Source organism: Falco rusticolus, chromosome 3 (assembly GCF_015220075.1).
Source record: "Falco rusticolus isolate bFalRus1 chromosome 3, bFalRus1.pri, whole genome shotgun sequence".
Classification (NCBI taxonomy): domain Eukaryota; kingdom Metazoa; phylum Chordata; class Aves; order Falconiformes; family Falconidae; genus Falco; species Falco rusticolus.
Window position 1 is genome coordinate 90,148,188 of NC_051189.1, and position 26,425 is coordinate 90,174,612.

At 38.3% G+C, this 26,425-nt stretch overlaps 1 protein-coding gene across 1 annotated transcript; it reads right to left on the minus strand.

The window, feature by feature from the left end:
• Positions 1-1,178: 1,178 nt before the first annotated feature.
• KDSR (3-ketodihydrosphingosine reductase) lies at positions 1,179-26,028 on the minus strand. Its single transcript, XM_037379396.1, has 10 exons — positions 25,747-26,028; positions 18,229-18,318; positions 17,085-17,141; positions 13,309-13,374; positions 12,839-12,934; positions 11,593-11,784; positions 9,725-9,808; positions 6,920-7,003; positions 4,939-5,040; positions 1,179-4,581 (listed from the first exon to the last, which is right to left on the minus strand). The coding sequence occupies exons 1-10, from the start codon at positions 25,852-25,854 to the stop codon at positions 4,462-4,464; spliced, it is 999 nt and encodes a 332-aa protein (XP_037235293.1). The 5' UTR covers positions 25,855-26,028; the 3' UTR covers positions 1,179-4,461.
• Between the last annotated feature and the right edge of the window lie 397 nt (positions 26,029-26,425).

Genomic DNA, 26,425 nt, shown 5'->3' on the forward strand with positions numbered 1-26,425 from the left:
ATTAGCACGGTCTTCTTTTTCACCAATTTAGTGCATTTAGGTTGAAAGAAAGGAAGTAAAACAAAAGAGGATGGGAGGTGTGGCAAAACACACACCTCATTCTGGTCCCTGGCTCTCCTGAGAGTCTCCCCCCAGTGACAGACGAAAGGAAATTACTTCATGAGGTTTTACTACCAGCTTTGACAGACAATCAAACACACGCCTACTCATCAGTGTGCTTGGTACTGGCTGGGCAGAAGAGAAGAGGAGAAAAAAAAAAAAAAAAAAAGTGGAGTTACCAAATAATTTAGCCTTGTAGCTGGAACCTGCTTATGAAAAGGAACAAAGAGCAATCTACTCTGGCCTGCTACTTTTACCGAAAATGAAAAACCAGCAGCTCCAGTTACAACATGGCCTTCTTCCATTTCAAAACTTTTAATTCTCCAGCATTCTAAGATCAACATCAGTCCCTCAGCTCTAAAACACGTTTTAGACAGTGCATACTTTCCTCCATCCATCTTTGATTCTGGCTTTCTGATAATTTCATAACAATGTCTTTCTGAAAGGTTGAACTTCTGCAATTTTGGATTTACTTTTAGAGTAAGTATCTTAGGGCTGTTTCTCCCCTGCCGTTTAGGAGCTAACCATCCTCTCAAGCCCTCCCACCCAGAACTGATACATGCTACAGTAATTTTCTATACAGCTGCATGCTCAGCGGTGGTACAGAAAGCAAGCTACCGCAACTATGATTTCTATTGTTTTCCACTAGGAAAAATGAGCATCACTTTGCTCGTCACAGCTCACAAGCACTTCAAGACAGCACAATGGATATACCAGCAGCACCTCCTGCGATCAAAGCAATTTTATCAATCTAATCCCACTTTCATTATGGTTTGACGACGCTGGGTCTGCTGACCATATTCAGTTAAATACTTTACATCCTTTACCTGCTGTACACCTGTGCCCTAAGCTGCTAAAATGGAGGGATACTTTGCCCCCTCTGCCATCCTACAAGATTAAGGGGGTCTTGCTGAACTAACCCCAGATTTAACCACCAAAACCCAACAAAAGAACAGCCCCCCCCCCAAAAAACCAACCCAAACAACACACCCAAACAAAAAACCAAACCCACCAAGCCCTGCAAATGAATTTAGTCATTGCTCTTCATGCCCTCAAAGAACTTAGAAATTACAAGCTTGGTTGATTCTCCATTTATTTTGAGAAATATAAAATATGAAAACTAGTTTACATTTCTGGCACAAAAATGATGAAGCAATAAGCACAAAGTTTCTTTTTACAAATAATGCTATATATTTTTACCATTTAAAAGTGCCTAGTTTTTCACAGCAAATAAAGTTTATCTACCTATATTTTTTTCTTAGTAAAATATTAAATCTATTTAAATTGCACATGAACATCTTGGTGAAGTAAACTATATGTAAAGTTACAATAAATCCATAATTAAAGTGGATGGTCATTAGAAACTACATGGAATGGAAAAGACTATCAAAGCCTAAACTGAGTCTTAAAGATTGACCAAGAAAACAAGAGACAAGACACCAACTGATATGGCACAAGTGATTAAATTATCGACAATTTGACAAAAAGTAATAAAGCCTATCTGAAGTTCTTCACAGATCTAAATACACTGCTAAAACATTTCAACGCAGAGGTTTCATAACATTTAAACCGGCAAAATAGTTTTTCAGCTGCTAAACATTTTCCCACAAGATTATAAGGCATCTCCTTCACTTAATATTGGATCTTAAAATGAGTACATTGGTAGATAGAGAATGTGCATAAGAAAACAAATCTACACCAAACGTTGCTGTAGTTGACAAATTCACTATATTTTGACAATAAAACAGCTGAAAAGTTTATCAGTTAATTTTAACTGCATTAATTTGCAACAGCAGAAACTAGAACATTTTAAAAGATTATTCTTTACTTGTTCCTTCAAAAAAACTTGCCTTGTTCCAGTTTCCACAACTGCTGAGGGGCTCAACCTACAGTTTTACTTGTCAATACAGACACTTATATGCAAAGTTAGGTGTGAACTGAAGTCTCTGCACATCAGGGCCACAACTTTCACCCAGGATTCTTATTCCACCTTCACAGATACTCGTGCTGAATCAGATCGGGAATTGCTTGGAGGACTCTTCAGTCAAGAAAGAGTGATTAGCGATCTAAGATGTCCAACCTGAAATATTTGAAGAGACCCAGCTGCCATAGTGTCTTGTATGTGCTCTGACCTTCTGGATTTTGTTTCCTCTATGCAAACTCTTTAACATTCCAAGTCGAAGATCCAAAAATTCAAGTATCCAAAGTCTTACTGGTTTTAAGTCCTGACCTTCAAGCTTGTGTTGATGTCATTTACATAAACATTTTTTAAATACTTTTTTTTTCCCCTCAAACTACAACATAACTGATTCACTCATTTTGGTAGCTTTTGTAGGTGGTCAAAGGAGTATTTGATTTGCATGAAAACAAGAATTAACGTAGACAATAGGGTCCAAATAGCATCGTTATGTTGCTTTAAGAAACATAGCAATGTTGGCAGTGGATGTCTGATAAATGCTCCATTATGTCACTCACATTAAGCAGCACAGAACACACATATGCACACTAGATTTCTTTGCACTGAAGCCCAGCTGTTTAAAAATGCAGGAATACACTCTATTCTCAAAATTACTATTATATTATAGGCATGCACAACTTCACATCTAAACAAAATCAGGAAGCAGGACCTAAAACATAGGCTTTGTGAAGAACTCAACAATGCCTCAAGTTTGCAATCTAATTAAAGTTTAACCACTTAAAATGAGTGCCAATGTGATTCTCCCCAATAAATGTTTGTAAACCAGGTTTCAAAGCAAGTTTAGTCTATGTGAAGAGAATTTGAAAAGTAATCAACTGAATTCAGAAAGGGAAAAAAACCCTCAGTAAATTACATTTTAAAGATTTTTCCAGTCAACCACCTATTATTTTTCATTTCAGTTTAATTGAATGCTTCTTAAATAGATGCAGAGAGTATCTTAACAAGAGCAATCCATTTTGCCTATTTTGTTGAGACATACTACTTGCAAGGAAGTGAAAGTGTCCAGTTTTACAAGTAATTTTAAATTCAGATTGACTGAAAATGGAAATTATGACATTGAAAACACAGCACTTCTAACAAACACAAAATATGCAGCTTTTCGGGAAAAAAAAAAGCAGCTCACAAGGCACTTGCTATAGTGGTCCATTAAATAAACAGTATATATAGTGCACCCTTAAAACATCATTGTTATGCATCAAGCTTTTTCAGTGTTAAGATTTATTAGAAACAACCACTGGGTTTGTGTATTCTGAAGCAGTTACTGAGCAGCCTTGTTTCATATAATGTAAATGAAACAAATTAGAAGTGGGGCATAGAAGGAGAGTATTTTAAATAAATTTCTTGTCATGTTAAAGTCTTTCCATTAGTCATAAAATTAAGTGTGGAATATCATTCTGACACACTCCCCTCTCCCTCATGACCCCTACACGCCCCAAAAAGCTACATTCCTGCTACTGGAAGAGCCTGGCATTTTAATTACAATTGATTCTATCATCGACTACTGGTTTGGCTCATCATTTGCAGCTTTGAAAAATAATGTGCATAACAGCAGCAATACGCTACTTTCCTTTTCAGAGCAAAAACTGGCAGATAAAGTAAGTGTCTGTAAAAATTGTACATCATTTCAATGGCTTAAAATGCTGAAAATCTTAATCAACACACTTGATACTGGTTTGATTTTTTTTTTTGTTGTTCACAATGTACTTCAAAGGCCAGAAGAGCTACAGACCCAATCACATCTCTCAGCATTTCTCTGTGGGAATGGGTTCTTCATCTCCCTTTAGAAAGTATGCACATATTAAATCATACTTTTTAATTACTCCCAAACTGAGAAAGCTTGGATCATACAAATCTATCTGCCATCTTAAGGTTTCCACAATTACATGTTGGACAGAACCATGAAAGCTGTCATTGACAGAAGGATCTGTAGACTGGCCAAAGGAAAAGTTAACATTCTAAATTAAAAAGTCCCAAAACATTAGCAAAAGGTACCAGCTTGTTCAGGGGACTTCAATCTACTTCAGCCCAGCCTGTCGTGGTACTTACTTTATCCATAAGCACCAAAGTGAGAAAACTTAAAGCATTTGTCCAGAATTACCGCACATAGTCCATTCTCAAATTCTACTCTGCAGATCACTTACAAGTTCCCCAAATTCTCTCCAACTCAAATAATCAGAAAAAGAATCTAATCCTCATTCACACTTTTGCATAGTTTGGCATTTTCTGGAGTTGTACTTTGTTTTCTTTCATAGCTTTTGAGGGGACTCATCTGTCACATACGCAAGTACTTCCAATCTAAATCCTTCAGGAGAAAAACTGAGTCCCACTTAAGCAGCAAGCTGTCCAGGACTGTTTGACATTCTTCTTTCAAGTCAAAGTAAAGATTACTCAGTTTTATCTGCATTTTCAGATTTTTCCCTTTGCATCATGCAGCGACGAACTATGCTGTCAAAACTTCCTAGGTAAAATAGGCCAACAATGCGAAAAATGCCCATGCAAACAACCTGGAAACAGAGAGAAACATCTTTCAATTCATTTAAGATCCCAGATCGCAGCATATTATTTACTCATGAAATAAAGAACAGTTCCAGGCATGTATGTTATATTATCTCAAGAAAAGGAACTCATGAAAAACAGAACCACCACGTAACAGTTCAGGACTGAGTAGCAGGTAGTAATCTTAGCTTTCCCATCAACTTGCTGCTTCAGCTTGGAAATCCTACTTCAGTTTCCTAAACCCAAGTCTATACAATATTACCAGCCATTTGATGAAGAAATAATCAAAGTCTGCACGATGCTCTACATTTTAAAGTATTTGAAACTGTAAGAAATTGCGACTACAGGGCCTTCCCAAATCTTACCTGCTGAAGACCTTCAGTAATAGAAGTGACTGGTGACATTCCACTTGTCAATATTGATAGCATGTAACCATCTGATCCAACTGAGCTGTTGAAGTTCCCTTGCTGGATAGAAGGAAAACAGTGATTAAGAAAAGAAAAAAGTAATTCACCCAGCTGTGGCAAACCCTAACATGTCTTATTTCAACAGCTATTCTTGACAAACATAGCTGATGTCACTAACAACAAATATTTTTACGTAAAAAAATACTAAGACAATAAGAAATCAAAATATCCAACAATATTTTGTGCTATATAGCAACATTCCAAAAGGCATTCACTTAAAAATGGACAAGGAAGGTAATCTCTCATTACAGAGAGGTGTGCTAAATTACTGCAGAGTTCTTTACAAGATAGAAAGGCTCCAAATTCCCTCTTGAAGCATGCTTACTGATGCAGAAAATACATGATGGTCTCCCCATCTCTAAATATATTTCAGAGACAGAATTACACCCTAACTCTGTCAGATCAACCATCTCTACTATAATTGTAGAATAAAATTCTGCTTGCCTTTTGTTAAAATCAGTTTGCTATCACATGAGATTTGGCAGAGGGGTGTATTTTGAGTGCTAGGTAACAGGTCCTCCATCTTCGTCAAGGATTTTTAACTTGCCCTCCTCCAAACCATGAGATGAACAGCCTGCTCCTGCTAAGCAATTCAGCTGGCAGAAGAGGGGGAACAGACACCATGAAAAAGTTGCTTGTTTGGTTGGGTTTTGATCACCCATCAGGAAAACTGCAGCTCTAAAGCTCTGAGTCCCAAGGCTTCTCCTGGTTGCTTCCATCAGACTTTATGCTGGAAAACTAGACTTTCTGAAACACTGCAGGACTAAATCTGTGTGGAATGCAGAAGCGAAAGGAAAAGGTGGTGTTCCTAAATCAGTGTTAGGAGTGAATCTATGCAAAGCAGTAGAGGATATGAGATTTGTTCATTTCCCAACACACACCTGAGAGGACTGCAAGTTCCTACAGTACAGAGCTATCTTTTAATTTCTATTTTAGTCTCTCAGCTGATGGCTTGATCAAGTCTGAACAAATATATCATCCGAAGTGCTGGAAAGCATAGTGTAGAAATACCAGATGATTAAGATTAGAGAGGAGATTAGTCTTCCTTAAGCACTAAACAGAATAGTATGTCAGATAGTACTTGCTTTTAAAACTCACTACCCCAAAACCAGACATCATTTTGTGTTTGTGCTGTGTTTGTGAAAATATTGTAAAAACTTCATAACTGAACACCTGGTATAGATGTAAATCATGTTGAAGATTACAAGTATTTGGAACTGCAAAATAATTACAGATTTTAGGGTTTGATTGCTGTGCTTTATGAACATGAAATTTCATGTTGGTTTCCATACTGAGGTGCTTTATTAAGCATGTAAGCATTCCACTGCACAAAACATTAAAAAAAAAAGTCCTCAGAAAGGCAATACACCTTTAACCACTAAGAGCAGCATTTTATGTATTTTAATCACTCATAAATGACATACTTAAAGACATTAAAAGCCAAAAAGGCTAGACGCCATTTACTGTAAAATTATTTTTATATGAACTCATCTTCAAGAAAAATAAGATAAGTCTAATGAGCTTTTGAGGTTAGACAAATGGTATTTGATACATAAAAAGTCAATCGAGTTTAGTGCTTTAAAGTCAGTCATAATACGTTTTTGAGACATTGCGTCATACTGATACATCATTTTGTTCTGTCTAATGTACAACTTCAGATAAATTTTAGTTCCAAGAGATTGTATAAAATAATTTGTGGGCACAACGGCAAAAGAATAAACAAAATACCTCCTGTTCAAACTAACCAGCAAAGAGCACTGTTTCCTGTAAATTGATTTTGCATTTAGTTTAGACATTATTTTGCACTCTTAAACAAGCATTACATGGCAATCCTCGTCTCTCCAACAGAGAATATAGTTTAAAAAGATAGTTTACTTACTATAGCATCTTTGACTATAACTCTGGCGACTTGTTCTGCTTGGCAAACAGATGAGGTCTCAGAAATTAGCTTCGTCTCTAAGGGCTTTAGTAGAAAAACACCAATATAAGTTTGACTAACACCACACAGGAAAGAAATATATGAAGGTCAGATTTTGGGTTTGGGTCTTTTGTCGTGGATGACATCTCTGTTAGCAAGTGGTATCATACTGTCACCTAAAACATCCAATTAAAGAAAGGTAAAAGCACCTTCAATTAAAGAAAGGAAATGCCAACTTTTCCTCGAGTCGTACTTTTTTTTTTTGTAGTTTATTACTACTAAAATAAGGTTTTTTTCCACAAGCATTTTATTTTGAGTAGAAGTTATCAAAATGCTTAAGCTGTCTCAACACCTGTATTAGTTCATATATGTTTTTTGCCAGAAATGAAGAGAGGCCTGAAATACTAAGATCCTACAAAACAATTTTTTGTTGGATTTTTTTCTTTATTTTTCAAACTCCACACACTGGTTTCCACCAAAATCCCTCATTGCATTTTTATTTTTTTGTGTTTTAGAGCCTTTATGCCACTTTACCTCACTAGAAGCAAGCAATTATGGCAGTTACTTTAGCAATCAGAATTTCTTTTACAAAAAAACCCCAAACAAATTAGTCAAGTATATATATCAGGTACAAAAAATGCTCAAACAAATGGAAAAATTATGCTTTAATGTATTTAGAAGCATGTTTGCCATTCATGACCCTTTAACAAATAAAGAAGTGACAGAGCTAACTGCACAGCAAGCTTTTTAAATGCTCAATATGTTAAAAGAGATGGTTCTGTTCACGAAAAAACCCGCAGCATTACATTAGGGAGAAAAAGGACTTGGTTGCAAGTCAGCTTGCAATAGCTAATTCAGTTACATTAAACAACAAAATTTAACTGATGCGTTCAAGCCTAGTCAAATACTGGGACTAGTTTAATTCTTAGATTAATACTTCAAAAACACTCTTCTAGGGAACAGCTCAGCAACTACAGGTTTTTCTCTCATTATCAATCCAAAGTACTAGAGAAATAGGCCTATTTCCAAGCACCTGTAGAATTAGGAATCCTGATTTTGCTGACCAGGCTCACTGAAAAATTTTGTTTAAGTTTGTGTATTTGGGGGCAGGGCATGGGATGGAATCAGTCTTTGCTAGCAGGACTGACATACAAACACCTTTTACATGCTTTACTACAGTGATACGGCTTATGTATATCAGATTTCCATTTCATAACTCGTATGTACTTTTGAGCCTAGTGGCCAGTATCAACCAAATCTGAAAGAGATACAGGGGTGTCAACAGTAATTAAAATACTATGTCTGGGAAAAAAATTAGCAGCTGTTCAGGAGCTAAAGTTAATGACGTGTTAAGGAAAAAGCAAGCAGAAATCAGCCACTAAACATTTGATCTGACTAGCCAGAAACACAGGAAAGCTGTATCCTAGTAGTTCCTGACATTTTCTTTTGCTATATTCAATGATTACAGAGAAAAACAGCCTAGTCCTAATGAGATGCAAACTACAGACAGGTCTTCTAAACTAAGAAGTATTAAATAAATACAACAATAATAAATGAGTATCTGAACTGTCAGAGCAATGCAATACTGCAGATTTACGGTGTGCTACCATGATAGGAGCAAGTCACCCAAAGACTTTATGTATGCTAAAACAAAGCCTGTCTTTGCTTAAACAACATCTTTTTGACAACTAAGAAAAATCTCACAGATTCTCTTTTAAAGAGGAATCTTACACGAACAGTGCATTTTGCTGGCGACTTTATTTCCCCCTGAAATAGGCTACTCCAATGGAATAAAATCCCAGAGAATATGCAAGCTACACAAGTATCTGCACAAGTCTAATCCTGGCACTTAATGTGGATGTGTGGCAGTATACAGAATACACAGAATATCTCTTATCAAGAACTGATGAAATAAGAATTGTGTTATACAATCCCTACTGATTCCTACACAAGAGGTGAAAGACAAAATGGAATTCAACACCAATTTCCTATTATACATGGTGGGTCATTTTGAAAAGGCTGATCTCCTTAGATATCAGGTTTCTAGTTCACCGTATGCAAATGAGAAGACACATTTTTTTCCGATTACCTGATACTTCAGTCTGAACAGGGGGCCTGAATGTAGGTTTTGGAATTATACTTCATGTGTATGGACATGTCAAATGAAGAGAGGTGACTAAATTTCTGAAGGTCAAAACTTTCACTTTTAAGGTAAGCCAAACAAAAAAGGCTTACGGCTGACACATCCCTCCAGAAAGTGATACTGTCATTTGCACTACAAACAACACAAGAATTTCCTTCCTACTTTAATACTAGACAATAGCCACTATATATTGTTTGCAGATTTCAACGAAAGAACTGTGGTTTATTTTGATCTGTCACATCTATCAGAACAACTACATAATAAAAGATGCAAAATAGGAATATTATTTTTGGCTCATTAAGCTTTGATAGCAAAACAAATAGTGGTTTTACAGTTTACCATTCCACAAGCGTATTTCAGTTGTGTACAGAAACACTTTGCAGTGTTTCAGATATTGAAGGTAGCTAGTTCTTCCATTTAAAGCCAGAATAATAAATAGCTTGTAGGATAATTCTGTGTAGTTTGAGTAGTTAAGTTGATAAAATCAAAGCATTTGGAAGTACTTAGAATCTTAATATGCACTAATTGCAAAAGTACTGTGGAACTGAATGAAATCTGAAATGCATTGCTTACTACCAAGCAAAGCTTTAAAAACATTACAGTATTAATGAAGGAAAACTTACCTTTGTTTTACTTTCTTCTGCAAAGCCAGGTGTGTCAGTATCTGGAGGATAGGCCACCGTTATGTAGATATTATAAGGTTTTACCTGTATTTCACAAAAGTAAGCGTTATCTTAATATTGACAGCTTTTACATGTCCCTCAGTATCATTAATTTCTCTTGTACCAAAGAAATATGGCAAGTATGAATTTAAACTGCTTCTAGTGTTAAGTATTCAGTACTTGCAAGACTCTGCTTTGTCAAACGAGAAAGCAAAGCAGCAAAGATTTTAAAAAGATGGTTGTGTTGTTTTGTTTAACAATACCTAAAAACTTTGCATTTTATGTAAAGTATTTTATGAATCTAAGTGGTTTTTAAGACATTTAGGAGGAATATGGAAGCAGTTTAGCTCTATAGTTTTACCAATTTCAGTTTTAAAAGACTACTAAACCATTGCCAAACACCAGTACCCAACAGTCATAAACACAAGGCCAAAAAGGCTTTCACTAGCATGCTTTTTTTGTTGTTGTTGATGTCAACATATTTTAACTCCTGGACAAATATGAGAAAAAACAAGGAAAACGTAAAATTCAAATTAGATATTTTTAAGAGGTATATTCAAGTCACAAGGCTTTTCAACCCATGGTATAAACTTGCAAGGGGTCAGAGTCGAAGGAGACAAAAGAATAAGTAGAAAATGTGAGGAAAAATGGAAGGTCTCATGTCAAGCATTGCATTTAGTTATGTATTTGTATGTATGTGTCAAAAATTACATCATTTACTGCACCACTATTCAGAAACTACTACAATGCAAATCTGTACTCCATGACAAATAAAGAAGCTTTTAATGAAAATATTCAGAGGGCTAAAATGAAGCAAAGTGTTGTAAAGCACTACACATTTTTATTTATATTACAAAACATTCTATATTGAAAACACTTACTTAAATGCCACATCACAGGTCCATAAACACCCTATTTTTAGTTTTGAGTAATTCAGTCTTCACAAAAATATCTGTCACCAGTCTGAAGAAAGACCCTGCAGTCACATTATTCCATTTGCCAGGCCAGAAGCGATTAGAGACAGTTTTACCCCACATTCTTATCCTGATCAAGGCATACAACTACACTGAACCGTACAGGGTAACAACAGGGACTATGCAAGGATCTAGAACCAAACACAGACACTTAATATATGTTAGTTAAGTGTTTAACATTATTAACAGAAGAATAATGCAAGTAATTTCCAAACTTTACCTGTCTTACTACAATGTACTTACAAAGCTCGTTCCATTGAATAATGAAAACAGTGTGTTTGGGGCTTTAGTCTTGATCTAAACAAAAGCTTAGATCATTGCACTATAAAAAGCTCATATAAACCAAGATCTGGAAGAGTGAACTACTGTCAGTACAATTTTTTTTGTGGACAATCCTCAAATTCTAGCTTGCAAGTTTTACTGTTTCATATGGTTTACATACCACTTACCATGGCCTCACAAATAAGCTGGGAATCAGTGGCCTGCCCTTCATGCATCCACGGGATCTTCAATATCATTCTGCACTTATAGCCTTAAAAAACACTTTTACTCAAAAGACTCAAAATCCAAGTCCTTTTAGTTAAAATAAATGATTAGAAAAAAATATCTGCACACATGGTCATCTTCAGTTCTAGGAACAGATTCAATCTATTCCCTCTTATGCAACTGAAATCAGCTTAGTTTCTGCAGCCCCATGCAGAGCAATAGGATTGTATGGCTGCCAAAAAAAGGGCCAACATAGCACACAGATATCAGCAGTGCTGCACAAGACAAAAAGAGAACTATTTAAATAAAAATGTGCTGTGCTACTATTTCTGTTTACCATCAAAAAGACTTCAATTATTGCACACATACCTCCATTTGCAGGGCTTCAGCCAACCCTCGAAGAGCAAATTTTGTCGGTGAATAAGCTGTATAACCAAACAGGCCTAATTGCCCAGCCTGAGATGATACAAACACAATTCTTCCCATTCTTCGTTCCTTCATGGTAGCGATTACTGCTCGACTTGGGTAAACACTACCCAGATAATTGACGGCCATTAATCTCTGTGCAAATGATATCAACATGATATTTGAGCCACAGATTCAGAATCCTCATCTGTTTGGTATTATTTATAAAAAAATTCCTATTTCAGTCTGCTTTAAAAATGAAGTTCACTAGATCTGTAGTTCTATCAGCTGACAAAAGAAACAATTGTTTTATTTTCTACAGCTTCATAAACTGTTTTATAGCTAAAAATCTCACTTCAAGCCAAAAGAAATCCAGTCTATCTACAAGTCTAAAAAGCATCCAGGATACTGATAATACTGAACCATATGGCCTTCAAGGAAAAAAAATTAACCTAAACAGTGTCCAGGAAGCAATTCATTTATGCATGATGTATGAAAACATAGCAAAATTAAAGTTTAAAGAGCTTTCTAAAACAGGAAAAATTCTAAATATTTATTAATTTCAAAGATTTTAATCTTTGGCAGGATAAGGGGAAGTCTTTAATTTCACTCTCTAGAAGACCTAAAACACAACTGAGCCTATACAAACAACAGAATGAATTTATTATAAAATTATTGAATCATCTGAAAATACTAAATAGCCATATTATCTGTGACGACTGGAGCCTGAGAGCTGTGGGCATAATGTAACCATAATACAGGGGTTTGGGTTTTGAGGGTATTTTTTTAGGTTTTTCATCAGAGCAATAGTCTGAAGCTACAAACAATCTGTGCACCTCTGAACTGAACACTCCTAACAGTCAACTTTTTCAACAGGTTAAAAATATGCAAAAATCTTCACCAGAAAAAAAATAAATGAGACCATGTGAAACTCTGTGCCTTTCCTAGTGCATTAAACCATAAAAATACATGCCAGGCTTCTTTGCTACCTTGAGGACCAGAATTCACTGTTCTGACGCATTCATGGACTGAGAGGTGAGAAATTAGAGGCAATCTTCACAAATTTAAAGATACATTCTAATTCTGACAGTGACCACAAATCAAGTATATCACTATTCATACAAAGTCTGCAGAGACACAGGAATGCAATCTAATTGTCAGAATGGCTGAATAAGAAATCATCATAAAATAAAAAAGTATGGTAACTCACTTCAAAAGAATTCACTTCAATATCCTCAAATTTTCCTGTAACTGATGTTCCCGCACAGTTTACAAGCATATCAACTGGTCCCAGCTTCTCCTGAGCCTGGAAGAGTAGACAGAGGTTAAGATGTTATTTAGCAGGAAAAAAACTTCCTGTAGTCTTGACGTACATCATCATTGTAAAAAATTATTTCTATTAGAAAGAGAGTCATAGAAACATTTAGGTTGCAAAAGACCTTTGTGATCATCAAATCCAATAGTTAACATAGGACTGCCAAGCCCATCACCGAACCATGTACCCAAGTACCACATCTACGTGTATTTTAAACACCTCCACGGATGTTTTAAAAAGCCTCCTGGGCAGCCTGTTCCAATGCTTGACAGCCCTTTCAGTGAAGGAATTTCTCCTAAAAAAAGCAATATGTCACACACAGATAAGCTTCTTAACATACACACATAAATCAGTTACTTCCTCACCTGTTTTAGAACATTCTCCACCTGCTCGTAGTCTTTAGATACATCAACAGATATACACAGTACAACCTAGAAAAGGAAAGTGGAAGAGTACTTTTACAGCACAGTAAGTCCTGTAACTGTTGACTCCGAGCCTTTCAAAATGAAACAAAACCCAATGACATATCTTTCCCAGAAAAAGTAGCAATCTTTTTGACATGACAGTTTGCACTTCTCCCACACTGGTGAAAGCAATCCCTGCTCTCTCCTAGCTCCTCCCCCTCACACACACACATATTCTAGTATAATAAAGATTGTAGTAGGAACAAAAGAGTATTTCAGGATCTTCAAAGCAGCTACTCATGTGCAAAATATGATTTCTACTTTACTATGCTAAGACACACTACAACACGTTATTTACATAAAGCTTAGGAAAAACTATTCTAAAGCAGCCAAAATTCCACAGTGCTACATTTAACTTTCAGCAGCACTAAACAAGCCAAACCATTTGTGTAGCTTAGGCTCATCTTTAAGAAAACACATTTTTTGCCATGTCATAGAAAGGCATGGTTGCACAGTGTTGCTCTGAAACTGCAGTATCAGCGCTAGAAAAAAAAACTTTCCCCAAATTTATAAAGTGTTAAAAACCTTTTAACGTTAGTACTAGCAATGCACGCTACCCACTATTGTCATAAATTATTTTTTAAAGAATAGTAGTAAATCTAGTTGCATACTGTTTAATTGAGACATGTCAAGGACAAAATAAAATAAAAATTCTGTGAGAAACTGACTAGTTGCAGTGACATAAATATCTGAAAAGTGAAGTAATGTGCATATATTTACTTCTTGTCTGTAAACCAGAGATTATGGCTTTTAGTTTGAAAGACACAGAAAAGTTAAAATAAGCATTGGTGGGGGGGTGGGGAGGAAGAGACACCAGAAACCAGATGACAGTGATATCTAAGTTTTGTTGAAGCTGAAAGTTAGGCCCTGCTCTTCTTTAAAGTTACCGATTACTTTCAGCAAGACAGTTGCAGAATCCACGTTCTGAAGTAACTTCTGACCAAAAGAAGCACTGCCTTTGAGTTACCACTTGCAAACTGTAAGATCACTACAAACTCCAGCTTGCCCAGGTATTGACAAATAAGCTACCCTCTCTGCTAAGCAAGCAGTAGAGATTCGGGGCAATTCACCCTCTTGAAAGGAAAAGCACTCATATCACAATAAAAGGAGGGACTCCTGTATTCTTGTTCCAATTTTTATACTTTGTTACTTTGGTCAATTCATTTAAACTCAGTTTGAGGTGAAATAAAAGTCATCACCAGTTTGTAGCAAGCATCATCATGACCAGTTGTCATGGAGCCCGTGGACACATGCACAAAAAAAAAAAGCTTACCACAGTGTAACTAACTGCTTTGGCAGCTAGTTATTTGTCAGCTCTGCCTCTGGTCAGACTGCAACACTTCTTAGTTGCATGAACAGAAGCTGCTCACCATTCCTGTACAGCAGGTTGGCTATTCCTGCCTCCTAGGCCTCCTAGCATCATGTGTAGTTGGACATCAGAGTAAACTTGTGGCACAAGTTATTGGTGGCTCAGCATGCACCTCCCCTTAGGGCATTTATTACATTTTGGAAATGCGTCTTTTATGTAAGTTTAGAACAAAATACCAGTTGAAAAAAAACCAACATTAATTTATTACCTGGACGACTCTGCAAGATCAGTGATGACATTACAAAAAAATAAAACCACAGTTCTGTATCAGAATTGGAGCAGTTGGTTAATTATCAGATTGCATAGATAAAGTTACTCACACTGTGAACAACACACTCAGGAACTACCATGGGTTTTATTGACTACTATCACATTACACAATTCACCTCTCTGCTTCTATTACATTTGCTTTCTTCTGCTATAATATACTGATTATCTTCACTCCAAAGCATGCAGTACAGATCCACATTTAGGACACAGAATACACTGCCAGAAATAGTCTGTTCCTCATCTCTCATTCTAAATATTTATGGTGTTGGATCATTAATAAAGCTTTCACAATAAAAGACCAATTCAACTCCTAGTGAAGTAACTGGGAATATTCTATATTAGGAAAGGGATTAAAAAAAATATTGCAAAAGACCTCTAAGGGCAAGGATTTTGTTCCACTACATACCTATAAAGACTGCATTGTCAGCACTCTAAAATCATATGCAAATGTTTAGTGCAAACACTAAAGTGTACATAGATGACAGACCCTGGTGTCAATGCAACCTGGTTTTGTGTACGTATGCAAGAGCTGAATAGCAACAGCATATGTGCTATTTTCCTCTGCCTCTTAGCTCGACATCTAGTAAACATAACAGTCTCTGTGTACGCGATCAGTGTCAGGCATCTTTCTCTACACTTTCAGCAATCCTTTTGTATAGCTTCTCTTGGTTCAGCTACCCTTGCTTCCCAGCTTCTTATCTGCCATTCCACTGTGAGCTCTGCTCTTCTCAGTTCTGTTCTTTGCATTTAGATCAGGCAGGCTTCCCTGCAACCTTGTCTACAACCGAACAATAGCTACAGAAGAGCCAGCCTATCACTCCCACTGCTTATGTTTAACATGGCTGGAAGTCTAAAGCTGCTTCTGCAAAAGCAGTCCTTTCCAGTCCACACTGGAGCTTGCTTGGAGATTTTAACTGAAACTCTTATGAACATGCACCAAGTAATATTCTTTTTAAAAGTTCACATTTATCAAGCTTGGACAGATTTTAGCAAGAACATCCTGACACAGTGTTTGACAAGGGATTAACTTTAATGCTAAGCTTGGGAAACTACTAGAACAGCTAAAAGAAAATGGTTATTGGGATTTATTTATTTATTTAAATGGGAAAAATACAGTTTCTCCTCACCTCAAATGGCTTAGGCTTTCAAATAAAATTCATCTGAGTAAGGCAGCATGCATAGGAAAAAAAAAAAGTCAGCTTGAGCCATTTGACAAAAATATAAGGAAGTGATGACAGAACTTAAACTTATAAATGAAGGCATTAAGAAAATTTTGTATCAGCTAGTACTAACGTTATTGCCTCCAAATATTTGGCTTTTTCCATTGCTTCTTTTCAACAGAATATCCGATTCATCAACTCAAATCCCTTTACACAGACAAATAAATGGCTTGTATTTGTAATCATGAAAGTAACAAAAAACTTCTGGAATACAAGGAAGAAGTCAAAGATGTTAACGGTCTCAATTTTACTTACAATTTTAACAGTCCCTACTGTTTCCCTTCTCCCTTTGGATTATTAGTTCCGAAAAAAAAATATTTCAGCATTGCATTTTGACATTGCATATTTTGAAAATAGCAAGCTTACCTATTTTAAACTAGTATCTCCTTCAAGTTCTAAAACAGTGCCCGTTAGTGAACTAAACCTGGAAACAAGTATTTTAACTTCTTTCTCAAAGCAATCACTGTATTTATGAACTGAAAAAAGAGAAGAACCAAAATCTCTTCAAATCCCCTTCATCTTCAAGAATACAAATGCTTATTGAGTGACAGCAAATTGCAGCTATCCCCAAATGCATACTTCACCTACAGCTGAATCAATCTTTTTCTCTAAGAAAAGCAGGCTAATGCACTAGCTAGGCAACATAAAATGTAGCAGAGTTCAGCACATCTCATGTAAGCAGATCGGTATTTTTGAGTTCAGATATTGAGTCCTCACTCATTTTTGTCAAACAGCTTTGCTTTAAAGATAGGACTACTGCACTGTGTTGTAGTGACTATCTTGAAACACACAACAGCCACTGTTCGGAGTGATCTTACCTGCTTGTCATTAACAGAATACTTTTCTATTTCCTTCTTTGTCTGCAACAGCTTGTTCTGAAATGGATACAAGAACAGCTAAAGCATTGTACTTGTCAGAGCAATATTAGTCTTCAGTATTTCAATAAGGCTTAAAAACATTCCCTAAAGCCCTAAAAAGTTATCCTCAACTAGTTATAACACTTCACCACTGTCATTTTGCAGATTTATGACTTTATGATGAAAACATGAACTCCCATCAAGCTACCAGAACTTGCTTACCTGCTTTTCAATTAATCTTCTAAAGCCAGTAATGACTTCTAGAATATATTTAATGCTTTTGTTTCATACAAGTACACATAGCACCTAAAACTGCAGGTATTAATTTTTCTCCTGTATTTTGATTCTATTTTACATTTATATAATACTCAAACTATTCTGAACAACAATCTATCATAGAATTATCATAAAAATTAAACTAAAATTCATACTCGCTTTCAAGAAAAACTGCATTAATTCTGGTTGTATTCAAGGTTATGTTAAGAAAGGAAATGTATCAAGTGTAAGTAAATTATCAAAAGACAGCTGGGACTGAGGGCCTACACCAAAAAGTTAAGTGCTTTTATTTCCTGAATAAATGTTCTTTCTCTATGAATAAAATAACAATGCTTTATGAAAACAGAGTCATTCCAACTAAATTCTGAATACATCAGTTAAAAAAACCCGGAAGCAACATTTTTTCCTCTAAAGCTGTCTTGATGAACAGTTTTTCACTAATTAAAAAAGGTATGATATAGTGATGATTAGACAGCAAAATATTCTATGAATTTTAAGAATTGTCTTTAATCCCCCAGTTGTCACTTACTATAGGGAAATTCTAGTTTTTCCTTCTTTTGCCTTATGCCACAGATCTAGACAGTGAAATAATGAATGCCATTAGCAGAAGTGATAGCACTGGCAGTTTTAAGGCAAGCTAATCATAGATGCCACGCTGTGCTACACTCCTTAAATAGGCAGTCACCTCTGCTATCCAAATGCATTAATTTGAGATTCCCATAAAATATACACTGAAGAAAATATGAGTTAATATCAATTAAAAAAATTATTCCCCACCTATACAGATTTTGTGAGTAGAGTTTAGCCGGTAAAAATAACATATACTTACCTCATCCCTTGCAATCAGTGTTATGAAAGCACCTTGCTTATAACATTCAATAGCAATACATTTTCCAATTCCACTGGAGCCTCCAGTTACCTAAAAGTTATTTGAAAATGGCAGTTAGTCCACTATTCATCCCTTCTCCCATACGGTAAAGTGTCAGATCAAATGAAAATTCTAAAAATATACTGAGATTGAAATATTACCCAATGAGGTATGCATACAGAAGATAAATTAAAGTGAGTTTACTTATTGAGTATGAATGAAAAATAAGATCTCAATAGATTGCTAAGTGTTGTGTTTCTACCCCAAAGCCAGTTTTACCTCAGTGGTATTTTTTGCTTATTTCTTACATCAGGCATATTTAGACCCACACCCCCAAATGGGCTCTCTCACATGCTTTTGAATAAGTTCTGTATGTTATTTCTAAAGGCAGAAGTAGGTAGAAGTTTGAAATCACTATTAACATTAGCCATAATAATACAATTACATACTGCCCCTCCATACCTGGTCACAGGAAAAAGTATTTGTAACATTAAAAATTGTAGATTGCCTGCTGAAGATACCATCACATAAACACGAACAGAAAATAGCTTTTTTCTTATTTAAAAAAATAAATTAATTCAACAGTTAGCCCTCTGTAGAGTATTTCTTAGTCCCCCAGTCTGGATGTTGAACTGTCCTTGCCATCCTGCAATTCCAGTTTTGTGGGAATGCCAGCACCTAAACTTCCATTATCTTTTCTTCTTCCTCTAAACTGTAACACTGCGTAGTCTTATACGCAAACACAAAATTAGTAATTTGTCTATAGACAAATGCAGGGTGATGTCTACAGCCCTGCATCGTATGTTGCAGGAGGATACACTGCTAAATGATACTAATATACAGGTTAAAGCAACCTAATACCTCTCACTACCCTCCATAAACCTACTTATGAACTCCATGTGGAACAGATGTAGATGACAATCCTGACCTCTTTTTGACTAAAATGTCTGCCTGACACTGCCTTTAGGTGACTTGTTCATTTAAGGCCAGTCTCAGCCTCCATGTGCCTTTGGTTCTTCAACACTGTTGTCTTCCTTATATACCCAAATTATTTGAATTTTCTTTTAACAGCACATTAAGAGGCTATAATTGAGAAAAATATTGTATTGAAATGCCTAGAAGCATTTATTGTAAAAAACTCCTGTTCATGAAATAAGTTCTGAAATACAGAATTCCTAATAATTGGGAAAAGAACTGATTCAAATGGCTCTGGAAACGGTCATTTGTTGTTCTTTATCAAAATCTTTCAAATGACTCCTGAGAAAGTACAGTATCACCTTAATTTTAAATACAAGAAAATGGAGGCATTGAACTAATCAGCAAAAGAGCAAAGATCCCTGGTGTCTAACTACATACCCTATCAAAAGCCTTGTGTGGTCTCCTCATCTGCCAATGCCTCAGTGTTGTTTTCAGAGATGCATTATTCTAAAAATTCTTTCTGCTGTTGGAGATCATAAAGTCAGAAGTACATTCCCACGAACACTAAACTGTTCCTTCATACGAGTACTTTACCCTAAGTCAAATAATCTCAGCAAACAGAAGATTTTTCAACACGGTCCACTGTTTCTGACTGGTTTGTCTGCAGTCACAAACGGGCCAAGAATGGGTGTAACATTTACAAAGACTAATTTCAGCTCTTTAGGCTTCCTCTATTATTAGAGACAGCTGCTTCAGATTAGCTTCTAACTGACTCTCTCTGCAAGATTAAGCTTCACACTACGCTAACCTTTGATGCTAACTCCAAGATGCACGTCCTGTTCTAGAAACGTGAAACCTGGTCTGTAGTTTTCTGAACCAAGGATGACTGCTTTCAAAGTAAATTAAGTCTGTAAGAGTGCAAGTGTTAGTTAATAATTTGGGACCATAGCAGAACCTCAGATTAATTTAATGTTTCATGATGGAAAGTAGTTAAAGAGTTTTAGTGTATTTGCAAAATAGCTTGTAAGACTGCAGTACACCTCTGAAAAGATTAAAAGATTCAGTTTGATACATTCAGGCAGACCTCAGTTCCACAGCACTCGTGAGCTGCTTCTACAGATTTTCAACAGCAGCAGGTACACCAGCACACGAAGTGATCAACATGCATGGAAGACTGCTTCAATTCCAGTTTTTGGCGTAGCACTAACAGCTGACTACTACCTGCACAAACTGCTGAGTATCATGAACAGGTCAACTAAACCACTGCTTCAGGAATTCTTTGAAGGTGAAGGTACTGCCATCAAGCCTCTGGCTTGTCAGACAACGCTAATGTTCATTTCAGAAAGATAAAGTCTGAAGTCATGCAAGAAATGGGAAAAGGAAGTTTTTATTCACAGTCACACCCTAGAACACTGGATAGGGCTCATGTCAGATAGGTCAATGACAAAAGGCCACTTAAATTAGCTGGGAACTTCATTCAATATTTAGGTGGGAAACTGTTACTTGTATGTTGAAAGTTGTTACTAATATGCACATCTTTCAGGAACATTCACAATGAATGCTAATGTAACTGAAAAAAAAAAAATCCCTAACACTAGTGGAAACTTGTGCTTTGTGCTACAACAAAGTCAGCCCAAGAAATCTATGAAGTCTGTTCGGTTGGTAAATTGCTAAAATAGATACTCAGAATTATAGGAAGAGTACACATCTACTCCAACAAACAAGGTGCTATGTCAGTTACTTACCCCTGCAGCCAGTAGTTCTACAACGCTACTGCATTTCATTAGTTCCAGACATCTAAATTGCTATTGATCCCATTTTCAAATTTCACTATAACCCAGCCTCAGAGGAGTGAGCAAAAATAAAAATTTGGTCACAGCAATTCAAAACACAGACTAATTTCTTGAGAGGGAGACACAATTAAATCCTAGTATTAATTCAGATGTTTGGAATGCAGCACTACCAGCCCTTGAGCAGTGTTATTGAGCTGTTTCTGTGTTTGAGAACAGGTACCAAATCAGCTATTCCAACGAAGGGTCTGGCTCCAACTTCTCAAGCTATGATCCCTGACAACAGGACTCACCTTCTAAGGATCACAGGGTTTATTTCCCTCTTGATAAATCGAAATGTTGGGGTGAAGTACAAAGAATTGCTGTGTTCGACTTTCAAATTTGAGATACTGGAAATTCCATTTAATTGATGAGACAGTTCAACTTAAATTAACAGAACTGTCATCAGGAATGATCAAAATCAAGACTTGATAACGTATTTCCAACAGCGCTTGTTAACTTTCATTTAGCACTGGATGCAAACTGGCTTCATGCTTTTAGGCAGTACTGTGACAGAAGGTATTAAGTTCCACCAAAACAGAACATCCCTGTGATCTGCTCTAAGTGGTTCTGATCCAAACCACAGATCTTATCACTCCCAACACAAGAGATACAATGCAAGACACCAAGACTGGCTGCCCTTTTACGTTGACCAGTTACCAAACTGGGCTTTGGGCTCTGCACAGAAGTGGTGAAACTACTTCTAGACTAGAGATGACCCCTAGGCATGTGGATTTGGCATGATCATCCTGAACTATGTACAAGCAAAAGGCTCTTTTCAATCTGAATGGGAGATAGTCCCAAGCAAAGAACATCTTGACATTTACTGTCATTGTTAATCCACAAACTTTGATAAACTGTGATCTCTGGGGACGAGGCCAGGGGCAGAAATTTCAACTTGGTTTCAGAAAGATTAAGGCTGAAACAAGGTGGGGGCAGGAGTAGCAGCACTGGTATTTCAGCAAACACAGTTTCTAAACATCACTGATGAAATTTACAGAAGGCTGCTCTTGCCCTGACATCTTAAGTTTTTGTTGCATTCTGCTCCATCAAGCCAGGTACCTTTGTAAAGAAATAAGAGCAGAGAGAACCTGTGTAGGGCAGGTGTAACAACCCTGACAAAGGGCAGTTAAATGTGACAGATGTGAGCATGATGCATATGAAGCAGCGATGACTGCCTTATCCTGTTTTCATTTTCCTGTCTACTACTACAACCACCTACCAAAATAGTAGCATACTCTTATAGGTGATGTGTGCTAGTATACAGCCTGAGACTCAAAGGGAGAGTTAAAGCCAATGGCAAAATAAAAGATGTATAAAATAGTCTCCCATATTTCTAAGCATGAAGATGCTCAGCACAAGAAGCAGCAGCTCTACACCACAGAAATAACTGTTATAGCCTTTACTTGACAACACTTTCCTAGTCATGCTGGAAACAAAGCAAGTAGTATTACACATCTAAAAACGATTTTGCTTTAAATAAGCTAAACCTGATGGTTGAGCCAATTTGATAGCAGGGAATTTTTTTTTTAATTTAATGGTGTTCACTGGGATCACTGAAACAGAGCAGATAAGGGGGGGGACCCCACAAGATTAGACCATTAGTAATTTGGAGTTCTGTGGATGTCCACTCTGAGTAACAGTCCTATTCTTTTCTAAGAAAAGGAGACTTATGATCATGATTCCTCCAGAAAGCATGCCTTGCTTAACACTGCAAGTGCTTTCATCATGCAAATGCCTCTGGGAAAGGACAGAGAGGAAAACCCCACAAATTTCTATCCCAAAAAGCAGCCAGAGTTACTTAGCCATAACTCAAACATCTAGTAACTGTAACTTCAGGAGTGAAGAGAAATACTATTTTATGAAGGATTAAAAATGAACAAATACTGACTTAAATTGAAAATTCAGTAACTGGTATGTAACAGCCTCTGAAGTTGCTCAATGACGTTCCTTCAGAAATGTAACAAGTATTTTCATGATACTTTCAACAGGCCCCCAGGAAGAAGAGTTTCTACATGACTGATGACTTCTGCTTCAGAAAAGCAATCTATTCAAGTATATCTTGAAAAATTGTATTTACTGTGCAATGGTAACCACTTGCCCTTTTGAGAGGGCTTAGCCAGCTATATAAGCCATTTGCAGGTCTTTATTCTCTTATTCTTTATTTCAAGGTTGAGTTTCACTGAGGCCTGACAAAGATTATTAAATGTTAATCTAGTCTTATCTGAACCAAGTCATAAGCTAAAAAGAATTTCCATATGCAGAATGCTTAAACAGATTTTGATATTTTTCTGTGAGAAGACTTCAATGAAGTTGCTAGATAATGTTATGGTCCTTAAATATTTTCATCAAGTCTCTCAGCCATTTCAGTAGCAGAGAACATTTACTCCCAGTGTATGATACAAGAATTTACACACACAACATGGAAAACCTCCCTGAACAAAATTTCTGTTTTACAGTACCAGGATCCAATATTTCTTCCTTAAGTATTACACTAGAAAATTTAAAATCCAAATGTACAAGTGTCCAGTGTTATTAACAGCATCTACAAATCTTAGAACTGGTGAACTCTGAAACAACTGCTCCGTTATTTCCTTAGTTTGAATGAACACTTTAAGTGAAAATAAACAAATAGTCTGCCAGTGGTGACACCAATAGAACTCTGCCTGCAGACTTTGATTTGTATCATCAAGTTAAATGTATCTAGAGCCTTTTCCTTCACCAGTACATTAATATAGTTACTTCTCTAGCTAGACTCCTAATTTTATAAGGCTTGCAGGAATACTGTTCTTGAGACTTACACTTCTATCAAAAAGCTCAAACCACTAATATAATTAGCAGTAGTGGTTATAAGGAGGTTTCCCCAGCAAAAATATTCTCATCATTTTCTTTGTGAACTTTAACTGAACCATTCTTAGTAGAAGAACCAGCACAGTAGCTTTCAAAGAATTTAATCACATAAAGCACAGACAAAACTTGGGAAAATAACAAAATGGATATAAAAACCAGCAAAATTTTAGAATAAAATCCATTAAACTTTTTTATTGTTTAATATTCTATTTCTGCATAAAAGTCACAGAAGGCCCTCAAGTCTGCTTCGTCTTTGCTTCTATAGAGTATTGAACGGTTCCTAAAATCCTACGGAAGGGTTCTTTCTTAATAACCATTACTTCCTTGGGAAGAGCCAAAACCAAAGAACCTTAATACAGGCTCGAACACACCTCACACAGTATATGATGCTGTAAAGCCAGTTACAGCATCTAAGTAACACCTATTGCATAAAGCAACTTGTGAATACTGTTGCAACTTGGACAGGTCTTAAATTATTCTGGGGACAGCTCTATCCTCCAAATAGGTAAAAAAACCAAAGCACCCGAAAAAAGTCACCAGAGAGTATTGGGGAAAAAAAAGAAACTTAGAGTAGCTGTAAATTCACTTGGCACCTTAAAAGGTCTAATTTCTGTATTAGCCCAAACTCCCACTCTTAACAAAGAGCACCTACAAGTGCTACTCACCTCTTAAAGGCAAATTTAACCAGATAGTAAACTATAGCTTCTCTGCATTGAACATACCTTAGGGTATAAGCTAAGTTAAAAAAGCTGGTTCTAGGACCTTGATTTTTCCAACCACTTAACTCATTTGCTTTCATGCATCCAAATTCACTACTTTGTAATCCACCTGAAAGCACATGGGTATTGCTCCCCTTCCCCCCCAAATTCTATGGTACTACTCACAGACTGTTTCAAGGTTACTGTTCTTCTGAAGACTTCCTTCTAAAGACTTACTTCCACCATCCTGACTACAGTCAAAATATTGCTCGTAGACATCAATACCTATGCACTTAAAGAGGAAAAGGTGCATGAGTGTCACCTGACCATTCCCTTTACATTAGTCTTCCCATTTCCTCACATCTAACCTGCTTTTTAGACCCATGAAACCATAGCTTTTGCCTTTTGTTTATGAGCACCCATACCACTTAAATACCGTAAGAGATGCAAAAAGAAAACAAACCTCAAGGTAAACAGAAACCCTGAGAATACAAAAGGAATGCCTCAAAAAGTCAACATTAAGACTGAAGACGGTTTGCGTTTCTGGTGACTCAGATCGCCTGAAGCCAATCGAGATAGACAGCGGTTGTCAGAGTCATCGCTACAGCCCATTTCCTTATCCCTGGGACTTGCGGCTCTCACATTTCGGTAGCTTGGGGTGCTACAGCGAGCTGCCCAGCCTCCCTGCAACCAGCGGGCGCCCCTAACGCCGCACCGCCCCAGGGGGGGCCCTGCCCCCAGCCCCTCTCCGGCTGCCGCCGAACCGCACCCTGCAGGCGCCCACCGCCCGCCCGCTCCGCCTCAGCGCCCCCTTCCCTTCCCTTCCCCGCCGCTCACGGGATCGGGAAGCTTCCTCCGCTCCCCCCCGCTGCAGCGCGGCCTTCCCGGCGGGGGCGCCTCAGGCCGCCGTACCCCCGGCTGCCAGCGGGACGCTCCTTCGCACAGCGCTGCGCGCCCACCCCGGCGGGAGCGGCCCCCCTCCCTGCCGGCCCAACGGACGCACCGGCCGAGCGCACTCGCGTGGAACCCACCCCCCGCCAGCACGGCCGGGAAGGCGCAGAGGCCGAGCGGCGGCGGCCCGGCACCAGCTCGCTCTCCCGGCACGGGGCAGGCGGGGCCGGCGAGGGGCGCCCCTGGCTCGCACAGCGCGGCCCCCCCCCGCCCCGCCGGGGCGCCTCACTCACCACGACGTGAGCGCCGGGCAGCTTGAGAGGCTTGGGGCTGATGAGCGGCGACACCATGTAGAGGAGGAGGACGAAGGCCACGATGAATGCGACTGCCAGGAGCAGCATGGCTCGGGTTGCGCTCACGGAGAACGGCCGCGGCGAGCAGGGGGCGAAGCCCCTCAGGAGGTGCTGTTGGTGGTAGCGGCGGCAGCTGCTGCTGCGGGGAGGGGGCGCCGACCGCGGCCCGGCGCAGCAACCGCCCGCCTGCGCCGCGGCACCTGGCGGGAGGGGAAAGGCGCTGCCGCGGGTCGAGTGAGGCGGGGGAGGAGGAGAGTCCGGCCGCCACTCCGCGACCTGATTGGCTGCCGAGGCGGGCGCGGGCCTCCGCTCTCAGATTGGCCGGCGAGGAGGAGAAGGCGCCCGCGGATTGGCTGAGGGGCGGGACGGGGCTCAGAGATTGGTGCCCGAGGGCGTTTTCGGGGTCATCGTTGGCGGCAAAAGACGGCGGGGAAGAGACTCGCTCTCGAGGAGACGGGGATCGGGCCTGCGCCCCCTACGGGCGGAGCGGAGCCGAACCGAACCGAGCCGAGCCCAGCCGCCCCGCGGGGTCATTGCCCGGGGCGGGCGGGGCTGCGCGGGGGGCGGGCCTCTTCCCGGTCACGTGGGGCGGGCGGCCGCTTCCCGCCGAAAGGGGGGG